The sequence below is a fragment of the Pristis pectinata genome, chromosome 8 (assembly GCF_009764475.1).
Source record: "Pristis pectinata isolate sPriPec2 chromosome 8, sPriPec2.1.pri, whole genome shotgun sequence".
Taxonomy (NCBI): domain Eukaryota; kingdom Metazoa; phylum Chordata; class Chondrichthyes; order Rhinopristiformes; family Pristidae; genus Pristis; species Pristis pectinata.
In genome coordinates, this window is record NC_067412.1 from 98,419,386 (window position 1) to 98,430,952 (window position 11,567).

General features: G+C 45.6%; 1 protein-coding gene across 1 annotated transcript; it reads left to right on the forward strand.

Moving 5' to 3' along the window:
- Window positions 1-583: 583 nt before the first annotated feature.
- Window positions 584-5,202, forward strand: slitrk4 (SLIT and NTRK-like family, member 4). Its single transcript, XM_052022387.1, has 2 exons — window positions 584-672; window positions 2,740-5,202. Exons 1-2 carry the CDS (start codon window positions 592-594, stop codon window positions 5,200-5,202), a joined length of 2,544 nt encoding a protein of 847 aa, XP_051878347.1. The 5' UTR covers window positions 584-591.
- The last annotated feature ends 6,365 nt before the right edge of the window (window positions 5,203-11,567 follow it).

The following is an 11,567-nucleotide window of genomic DNA, read 5'->3' on the forward strand; positions in this document are numbered from 1 at the left end:
TTGGTGTCAGAAAAAATAGATCTGCAGCAACCTCCCTTTGGCACTAGGTGTCTCCAAGCAGCTTCGCAAACATCCCGCAGTGCAATGCATGGAGCCCAGTCTCGGAAAGTCAAACCCGCAGACTGTGGCCGCTCGGATTTAGTTCGCTTTAACCTCGGTGTGCGTTCCCCCGGGCGCAGAAGGGTAGGGCAAAGCATTTAATTCACCAGGCGGCTGCTGTAGTGCAGGGGATGAGGTGGGTGTCCGGGCAACAGTGAGAACCGCAGTTCTGCTGGGATAATTACATTTTGGGGGTGGTGGGGGGTGTGTGTGTGTGGAGAGAGGGAGGGCGGAGGAATCCGATGGTGGCCCTTTTAACTCCTTCTCCCTTCCCAATTCCTGCTGTATTTGTATAAAACACACACACACACACATTGGAAGTCGAGATACGGCACAGATTTTATTTTGTATTTGAGATGAGCCTGTAAGTTACATAAACAGGGCAGGGGAATTAAAAAAGCAGGGCCGCTTGTAACAGGAACAGCGGGGAAACGAGCTCTGGTAGCGGCTCTCTCTCTCTCTCTCTCTCTCTCGAAACACAAAGATAACTTCATGCAAATATTGCCGCATATTCTCACAGAATCGCTTCAGGAAGGTCGCCCTGCTGCCGAGCACCGCTGCACCTGCGCACAGGTAGGGTTCCTCGGGATATTCCGCTCACCCTATGCCATGTGCTTCACTGGACGCATCATTAATGACTGATTTCATTTAATGGCGCTTTGTTTCCGTCTCTCTCTCCCTCTCTCTCTCTCTCTCTCTCAAGCCTGCGCTCAGTCTGTGAGAGAGGGACTCTGTGAAGCTACTGGCGTGAATTACAACTTGCGTTTCTTTGAATTATTCACCCTTCCTTCTGCCTCTGTGTGTGTGTGTGTGTGTGTGTGTGTGTGTTTTCTCTCGAAGCGTCAGTCCGGGTCTGATGTTCCGAGTCTCAGAGCACGTTCCTATTGCAAGCGAACCAAAAACTGATCGCTCTTTTCAGACTAACGCCAACTGCAGATGTAAGCTGTGCTCCCTCACCGCGCAGAATTTAACCGTGCCATAATGTTGGAATCATTCTAAAGAGACAGGAAAGATATAAGAAGAACTCTGACAGTAGTACGGTGAATGTGTTCTGAATTATTGTTCCAACAAGGAAGATTTGATGGGAATGTGTTAATTAGCGGAATTTAAATCAGATTTTGATCCTTGCCGACAGACCAGGATTACTACAGGAATCTAAATGTTGGATTAAACAGCAAATTGGCTTTTTGTTTCGGTCGCCCAGACGAGGTTCCCGGCGGATTCTCGGCATCTTTTGCTGAATCCTCCACCGCCGGCGGCAGCCGGTGTAATTCCGGGCTCGGCTGCGTTGGAGATCGGTTCTCTGTGCATGTAGTTATTTAGATGGACGCGGATTTTCTCGGGGGTTCAGCGCCTCCGCTGCCGCCGCCGGTTCCACGCAGTGCCATCCGGCGATGTCCCGCTAACTGTCCGCACTCTTGATGTTCCCGCTCACTAACCAAAGACACTCTCAGGCCGATGATTGCGGGCTGATTCTGCGTGGCTCTGCCTTGTGCGACGGGCTTTAGGTTCTGAAGCCCCAGAAGAGGTTGCATTGATACAGTGGGACACCCGCAGTGGGAAAGGAGGTAATCCCAACTTTCAGTGGGTTTGTGATGTGGTTTCACGGCGGTGTGGCAGAGCTAGAATTGGTGTGAGAATGTGTGACTCGGTCTCGCTGTCATTTCGTTGTCATCTCCCCATTCACACTTTACACCACACTCTGACACAGCGGCCGTCTCATTGGGACCGAGGAGGGATTTGTGCAACTTTCTCTGTCTGCAACCTCTGCACTCCGTCCCTCTCTCGTCCTTCCATCCTATTCGCTTCCCCCTGTCCTCTTCCCGGCTATCTGACCCCCGTCTCCTTCCATTCCCCGCCCTCGCTCTCCGCTCTCGGTGCTCACCCTCTCCTCGTCCTCCCGGTGTCTCCCTCCTCTCCCCCGGCCCTTCTCGCACTCGCTGCTTCTCTCTGTCCCCTCGCTCCGGTTTTTTCTTCCTTCTCTCTCTCTGTCCCTCTCCATCTGCCTCTCCATCCCTTCTCTCTCTCCCTCTCTCCCTCCCTCTCTCTCTCTCTCCCTCTCTCCCTCCCTCTCTCTCCCTCCTCTCTCTCTTCTTCCTTCTCCCCCTCTCTCCTTACTCTTCTCGTTCTCCTTCTTTCTCCCCCTCTCTTTCTCCTCTCTCTCCTCTCCCTCCCTTCTCTCCCCTCTCTCTCCTTCTCTCCCCTCTTCCTTCCCTCTCTCTCCTCTCCCCTCTCCTCTCCCCTCTTCCTTCTCTCCCCTCTCTCCTTCTCTCCCCTCTCTCTCCTTCTCTCCCCTCTTCCTTCTCCCCCTCTTCCTTCTCTCCCCTCTTCCTTCTCTCCTCTCTCCCCTCTCTCTCCTTCCCCCTCTCTCTTCTTTCTCCTCTTTCTCCTCGTTCTCCTTCTTTCTCCCCCTCGCTCTCACTCCCTTCTTTCTATTCCTCCCCTCTCCCCCCTCTCTTTCTCTCTTCCCCTCCCTCCGTCTCTCTCCATTCTCTCCCTCTCCCGCTCCCTCCACTCTCTCTCTCCTCCTCTCTCTCCTCCCTCCCTCTCTCTCCCCTCCCTCCCCTCTCTCCCCTCCCCTGCCCCCGTGTGTACACGGCACTGAGTCCCCCCCCCCCACTCTCCGCGTTGCCCTTTCAGGTGGATGGTGCGAAGATGCTGCTCTTCGTCCTGCTGACCCTCTCGGTGCCCGCCATCTCGCTGTCCTCGGAGCCCGACGTGAAGGAGATCTGCTCCGTCTGCTCCTGCACACCGGTCGAGCACATCCTCTACATCTCCTGCGAGGGCATCTCCATGTACAGACCAAATCAGCTCAGACCTCCGGCGGCCAACTTTTACCACCTCAACCTCCAGAACAATCTGCTCATCTCCTTGGCCCCCTACTCCTTCGCCAACTTCACCAATGCCATCTCCCTCCAGCTGGGCAACAACAAACTGCAAGAGATCGAGGCAGGGGCTTTCCGGGGGCTCAGTGGGCTCAAGCAGTTGCACCTGAACAACAACGAGCTGCAGGTTCTGCGGGCGGATATCTTCCAGGGTTTGGAGAATCTGGAGTACCTGCAGACCGACTACAACCTCATCAAGTCCATCGAGCGCGGAGCCTTCAACAAGATGCACAAACTCAAAGTCCTTATCCTGAACGACAACTTAATCTCATGGCTCCCGGACAACATCTTTCGCTTTGCTTCTCTGACACACCTGGATCTCCGCGGGAACAGGTTGCAAAATATCCCCTACATCGGGGTTTTGGAACACGTTGGAAGGATCGTGGAGTTTCAGCTGGCGGACAATCCCTGGAACTGTTCCTGTGACCTGCTTCCCCTGACCTCCTGGTTGGACAACATGCCTTATCACCTGTACATCGGAGAGGCCATGTGTGAGGTACCTGCCAACCTGTACGGGAAGCTGCTGAAAGAGCTGACCAAGCGGGATCTTTGCCCCGAGGACGGGGGCGGCAGTTTGGAGCCCACTGTCCCGCCACCCCTGCAGCTGGTTCCCAGGGGTACACGTCGGAGCACCCTTCCCACTGACTCCTCCAGGAGGTCGCAGTCGGGCATCGCCTCCGGCAAGTTCCTGTCCAGTAGCCGCAACTACAGCCAAATCGCCCCCTTTCAGACCAAGGTACCCCCGCAGGTGCTGTGCCCGGCCCGGTGTGTCTGCCAGAGCCAAGCCCTGGACCTGGGCATGAGCGTCAGCTGTCAGGAGAGAGGGATTGAGAATGTGTCCACTTTAATGCCCCGACCCCCCAGCGCCAGGAAACTCTTCCTGAATGGCAACTACATCAGGGATATCGAGCCCTCCGATTTCGCGGATTACGAGGGGTTAGATTTGCTGCATCTGGGGAACAATCAAATCACTGTCCTTCAGAAGGGTGTGTTCAGTAACCTGACCAATTTGAGAAGGTTGTATCTGAATGGTAATCAGTTGGGCAAGGTCTGCAAGGAGATATTCATTGGTCTGCAGAACCTCCAATACCTGTTCCTGGAGTATAACATGATCAAAGAGGTGTTGCCGGGGACATTTGACTCCATGTCCAACCTCCAGCTCCTCGACTTGAACAACAACTTACTGAAGAGCTTACCTGCCTACGCCTTTGCCGGAGTCCCGCTGGCTCGCCTCAACCTGAGGAACAATCACTTCATGTACCTGCCGGTGAGCGGGGTCTTGGACCAGCTCAGGTCCCTGACTCAGATCGATTTGGAGGGGAATCCCTGGGATTGTACCTGCGACCTGGTGGCTCTGAAACTCTGGGTGGAAAAGCTTCACCACGGGACCCTGGTCAGGGAGGTGAAGTGTGAGACGCCGGTGAAATTCGCCGGCGTGAACTTGACGACACTGAAGAGCGAAGTTCTCTGCCCTCGCCTGTTGAACAAGCCGGCTGTAGTGAGTCCCAACCCCGAGTCTCCGGCTGCATCCAAATCCACGCCCTTAAACTTGGCCAAGAGTTCTCCCGGGGGTCCGGTCCCCCTCTCTATCCTCATCCTCAGTATCCTAGTTGTGCTGATCCTGACCGTCTTCGTTGCATTTTGTCTGCTGGTGTTTGTCCTGCAGCGACACAAGAAAACCAACCCCAAGCAAGAAGGGGGCAACCCCGAGTGCGGGTTGATGCAGCCACACTTCAGTAAATCGGAACCTGCTCTGAGCTCCGTGCCCCAGACCATCGAGGAGATGACCAAGAACTATGCCGGGACTGGCCGCAGCTGCGAGCACGGCCTTTCGTTCGGCGAGTCCCAGGGACAGACCATCTTCCTGAGGAACATCTCGGAGAAGGAGAAGGAAGCCGTGCGCTCCGACAAGAAGAGGTTGAGCACCATCGAGGAACTCGACGAGCTTCTGCCGGCCAGAGACTCCCATTTGTTTTACCGGGATGTAATGGAAAGCAAACCAGAAATGAACAGCCTGGGAGTCGGTGGCTTCGAGCTGAAATATCCAGAGAAACAACAAGATGCGAAAAAACTGAAGAAATCGCTCTTGGGGAGCACACATCCGAAGATGGTAGTGGAATTAAGCAAGGGGGAATATTTCGAATTGAAAGCGAAGCTTCAAGGTTCCCCCGACTACCTACAGGTGTTGGAGGAACAAACAGCCCTCAGTCAGATATAGAGAAGGACCTGCTACAATATAAGTTGTTTTTTTTTAAAAGAAATAATAATTGGAAAAGTGCCTTTTATTTACTGTACTTTTCAGACATCGAAGATCTGGATGGGAAGTTGGAGCGGGTTTCACTGTCGCTTCGTCACAACTTGTTCTGCAGAGATGTTTTTATAAGCTGCAGGATATCACTTTGTTCAAATAAACCCCTCGCAAACAGTCAAGCACCAAGAAGCTGTAAGGCGGACAGTCTACAGAATCAAGGGTAACAGGATTTTTTTAAATGAATCTAATTAAGATTTGAGTCAGTTCTGACGCGCCCCACCGAGGCGGGGTCGGTCCAGGCACCTTATTTCAGAATGAAATATTTTGTCCTTTTTTTGTTTCAGTTTAATATCCCACTCTCCTCCCCCAAAGGATTTTAGTTTTGCTGTTTGTGTACTGGCCTGAATTACTCTCATCAAATCGCCAATGCTTTTATTACATGTGCTTTATCCACCCTATCCTTTGCATGGAAAGCTAAGTTGCATTTTTGCAATGGAGTGTGAGAGGGAGGGGGAGGGTGGGAGAGACGGGATAGCGATGGTATCAACACACTGTCTGACATGACTCTTGTTATTCATGCAAACACACCAAAAGAACTGTCCCAGAAAACGTTTTAAAATCCGCCTTGGGGGAATTGGGAATAGCGCCGTTTGCCGTTACTTTGAAATAATTTATAAATATAATGACAACGCCACTGAGTAGAGGATTGTGACAAACCTGGTAAAATATCAATTGTAGGTTCTATTTTTTCCCTTTACGTGAGATCTTTAAGATCCCTTTCTGCAACGTTTGAACAACTGAATCAATGGTATGTAGCCGGAATTATAAATTCCCAGCCAAGGATATTAGGTTGCTTACTGTGTAAGCTTATTAAGTGCATATTGCTTTCACAGCCATTATGTTATCAACCTATACAGTTGAAAATACTTAGAGTTAAAGATTGGCAAATATATATTCTTATGTTTCCCCAGTTACCAAAATGTTTACTTGCTAACATATTTATTGATATATAAAATAGTGAAAATGATATTCTATTACCTATTTTGTATTTTCATATTAAATTCATAGTGAATTGTGGTTCCAATTTACTATTAATGCAATGTGTCATTACATTGGGAAGTTTGTACCTGGGTTCTGTATCTATCTAGTCATTTCATTGTTTTGTTAACCAGGGCACTCTGGATTATTGTGTCATGTTGCTAATTGCAGTATTTGTGATTTAAAAGGATGATTTTTAAAAATTATTCTATTTTGTTGCAGCTCAGTGTAATTAGGGGTGGTATGAAAACACTTTACTAAATGGAATAAGCAAAAGATTGCCCAAGTTGGAAATCAGAACTAAATACAGAAAACGCTGGAAATGCACAGTCATATCAATGCAAGGATAAAGGGATAAATGTTTTAGGTGATAACTTTTCGCCTAAGTGAGGGACTTAGGATGATTAAAGAAACTGACTGGAGATAGAGGGGAATTATTTCCTTTGGTGAGCTACTTAGGGACAATGTGATGTGACTTCAGGTTAGAGGAGTGAGGTCAAGGAGGAATATTTTCCACAAGAGTCATGGAATTCAGGAGCTCCTTCTCCTCAAAATCCTGCCAGGACTGTGATCCAGTTCCAAATTTCAGATCCAGTACTGACAGCTTTAATTAAGTTGGGATATAACAGATATGAAGCCGAGTTCATTGAAAGAATTTATTGGACACAGGTGAGCCATTCTTTAATGTTCATGAGGTTCAAAGTTCTATCTTCAGATAACTTGATCACGTTCAGGAATTTCAGAGAAGAGATGTAAGGTTGATTCTATGTTCTCTGATCTTAGTGATTCAATCACTGCATAGGATGGAGTATGTTGATGAAAGCGGGTGTCACCATCCTCTGATCTGCCCTCACTATGAGTACTCAGTCATGCAATCAATCTCCGAATGGAAATTAATGAATCTATGCTTGTTTATCATCGTAGTTAAGTCCCCTTTGGCTGTTGCTATCGTGTTTGGGGCCTACTACGTCTCCCAGTCTGGCAATAACTTGATTTTAAAACTCTAGTCACTTCTATATGTATTATGACTTCTATTCTTTCATTCAACCCTATAACGATGCACTCCTCCAGTTCTGAGGATCTCTGATGTTTTCGAATATTCCTGTGAAGTATACTAGAATACCTTACACTGTTGAAGGTGATTACATAAATGAAAGTTGTTACTGGGGTTGGAGCTGGTAATGTCTGTTATGACCGTGCACAATATGGCAGATCAGTGGTTAAGGCAGGTACAAATATTATCAACAAATTTGGGAACGTTGCTGCAAATCATTTGGTCAACTGCACTCTGAGAATCTGACTGTATTATATCTTTATTTAGTTTGAAGTCTGGTTGGCTGCTTCAGGGTCATGAAGTTGTGCGATAAAAACATATTGCAACCCATGTAGTGGGATCAGGTTTACAGTTAACACATTTCTTTAATTTTGACAGCTTATTTGTGACCATTCAGTACCAGCAGGGTTTCAATAATCCACTCATCTGGTAAAAGCAGGAAGGTATTTTCCTCAGTGAACTCCCTCCCATTGGTTTTCTCTTCTGTCCATTGCACGGTGTAGGAAGTCACTGATGGGGGGATTGTGCTGGGAGAGAGCCACATCAGGAAAAATACCCCAATACGCTTAAAAAAATCATTTTATTTAGTGTGTGAAAAGACTTTGCATGTAGGAAATCTTTGGTTTGTTTGCAACGCCCTTGTTGGTTCAACTTCTTCTAAATCACCTCACAGGTAGACACGAGCTGAACATTATCTTTCAGAATTCTTCCCATCCCCTACTGATTCCTATTAGTGATCCCTCCACCATTCACTGCGTATCCCAACTGAATTTATGATTTAATTAAGTCCTAAACAGAGCCAGTCAACGTTAGTAAATGCTCACCTACTCTTGGCTTTCACTGATATCTCCACCTCTCTCTCTGTGACCCTAATATGACATTCTGCCTCATCCGAAGGCTCAATCTTTTAGTTTTGATTCTCCTGTCTGTAGTCTGCCCAGGTCCTCCAGCACAGCGTTACATTTAGTGCTTTTCTCATGCATTGTCTTTCAAGCCTGGACAACCTGTGCCCCGTCTGAGTTTCACCCTAGCCATTTCCCTGAGGATCCAATGGCCAAATCCACTCAGAAGTTCTCTGCTTTCCAAACCCAATCCTCACCACTTCAAAACACAGAAGAAAGAGCCTGCATTTCTGTGGCACCTTTCACAGCCTCAGGATATCGCAAGGCTTTTTACAGCCAATTACGTGCTTTTGAAGCATAATGCAAAAAATGGCAGCTAATGATTGCACAGCAAGATCCCACAAACGTAATTACTAATGGGATAATCTACTTGGTTGGGAGTTAAATAATTGCCAGGAAACCGGAGATGACATCCTATCTCATCTTCATAGTAAAGCCATGGGACTTGAGAGTATTTGCATTGAACAGTTCCATTGGGAAAGGACACCGTTAGGCAATGGTGAAACATGGGTACCTTTGAAATGGCCATCTGGCATACATACCACATGATTAAGATTTGTGCTGGAATTGCAATCAGTTTATTATTGTCACTTGTACCGAGGTACAGTGAAAAACTTGTCTTGCATACCGTTCATACAGATCAATTCATTACATTGAGGTAGTACAAGGTAAAACAATACAGAGCCTGCCGGTACGTGCTTTCAGGCTTTTGTATCTTCTGCCCAATGGGAGGGTACAGAAGAAAGAATGTCCAGGGTGGGTGGGGTCTTTGATTATCCTGGCTGTTTTACCGAGGCAGCAAGAAGTATAGACAGAGTCTGTCCATGGACAGAGTCCACCGACCACTGTGAAAGGAAATCAGTTACAGTTAGCTCCAATACCTTTTCTACTGTCAGACAGAAGGAGAACAAAAAACATGTACATCCATTATTTGCTCCCTCAGCCCTGCACTGCAAGTGTTATCCTGGATTCTGCGTTCTCTAGTGTGAGACTTGATCCTTCTCAGAGGCATGTGTTACCCTTTGAACTACACATGACATCTAGCAGGAGAAGTGTCAGCTTGCTGCTGGCAGCTTCCAAGTAATAATAACCTGTCTCCATCCAAGTCAACAGAGGTGGCCTGGCACTGTTCACAGCAATCCCCTTGGGCTATGTGCTGTATCAGAAAATAATTATATTGGAGTGGAGTTTACAACCAGTACCAGTTTCATATGAACATACAATGGACTCACAGGTTGATAGGAAATGTATTTAAAATTTTAAATCAGTAAATTGGTTTATTATTGTCACTTGTACCAGGGTACAGTGAAAAACTTGTCTTACATACTGTTTGTACAGATCAATTCATTACACAGTGCATTGAGGTAGTACAAGGTAAAACAATAACAGAATGCAGAGTAAAGTATAACCTATAGAAAAAGTGCAGGTGGACAATAAGGTGCAAGGTCATAACAAGGTAGATTTTGAGGTCAAGAGTCCATCTTATTGTACTAGGGAACCTTTCAATAGTCATATAACAGCAGGATAGAAGCTGTCCTTGAGCTTGGTGGTACGTGTTTTCAGGCTTTTGTATCTTCTATCTGATGGGGTGGGGGGGAGAAGGGAGAATGTCCGGGGTGGGTCGGGTCATTGATCATGCTGGCTGGTTTACAGATGCAGGGAGAAGTGTAGACAGAGACCACATGTAATAGACTCATAGCTTGATCACTGATATGTAGGAAATTTATTTAACATTTTAAAAGACTATTTGTTTTCCACCAAAAGGAACAGAAATGCTGGAAACACTCAGCAGGTGGACAGAGGAGAGTTAATGCTTCAGCTCAACGACCTGTCACCAAAACAAATAGAAATCTTTCTTTTTCAATCTTTTTATTAGTTTTCAAATTAATACAGATTAATATATAACATCAATGTTTATACATGTAATACAAAGAGATCAGGAGAACAATCATGACATGGATAATCATAAAGAACAATAAAGTATAAAAAAACTGTAGATCCAACGATCTGTTAGTGAATGAATATAATATAAAAGAAAAAGATTTATTATAAAATATAAAAAAGAAAAAAAATCCCCAAAACAATAAGAAAAATTATAAACAATATATCAAACCAAACTAAGCTAGAGAAAAAAAAATCAGAAAAAAAACAGAAAAAAAAACTAGACTAAAATTTCTCAATAGAAACAGAGCAATATTATGTCGTCAACTCTGTTCCTCTAAATTGAAAGGTTATTATAAGGGGATCTATATCATGTGAAAATATTGAATAAATGGACTCCAAACTTCCTCAAATTTAAGCGAAGGATCAACAGTACCACTCCTAATTTTTTCCAAGTTTAAACATGATATAGTTTGAGAGAACCATTGAAAAGTAGTAGGGGGTATTGGATCCTTCCACTTAAGCAAAATGGACCGTTTGGCCATTAATGTAACAAAGGCAATCATACGGTTAGCGGAGGCAGATAGATGGCCAGATTCTATCCTTGGTAAACCAAAAATTGCAGTGATAGGATGAGGTTGTAAATCAATCATCAATATATTTGAAATAATGTTAAAAATATCTTTCCAATATTTTTCCAAAAGAGGACAGGACAAAAACATATGTGTCAAAGAAGCCACATTTGATTTACATCTGTCAAATATAGGATTTATATGTTGATAGAAACGAGCTAGCTTATCTTTTGACATATGGGTCCTGTGAACTACCTTGAACTGTATCGAAGAATGTCTGGCACACATTGAAGATGTATTAACTAAATGAAGAATTTTCTTCCACGTAGGTAGAGATGTCTGGAGTTCACTTTCTCATTCATTCTTAATTTTGTCCAGTGGTTCTGAACGAATTTTCATAATTAAATCATAAATTATTGCTATCAAGCCCTTCTGACAAGGATTAAAACCAAAAATGTTTTTCGTAATTTCAGTTTTGTAAGGTGTGGGAAAAGAGGGTATAGTAGCTTTTAAAAAATTTTTAAAAACAAATAGAAATCATCATGTTTTAAAGTAGCAGAGTAGTAGGAGGGTTGGAGAGGACGAAGGCAATGTTTGTGATAGGATGGTGATCACGAGGATCCAACGGTGATAGTGCTGGCTGTTGAAAGCTTGTTAATCATAACTGATCTGTCTGGGGATATAAGTCGAAGGAGGTGAATGAAAGCAGAAAGGGAAGTGGTGAAACTATGAGGTACAGTTTTACCCCACTGTGATAAGACTATTGAACGGTTCCCTTATACAATGAGATGGACTCTGACCTTACGATCTACCTTGTTGTGACCTTGCACCTTATTGCACTGAACTTTCTCTGTAGCTGTGACACTTTACTCTGTACTGTTATTG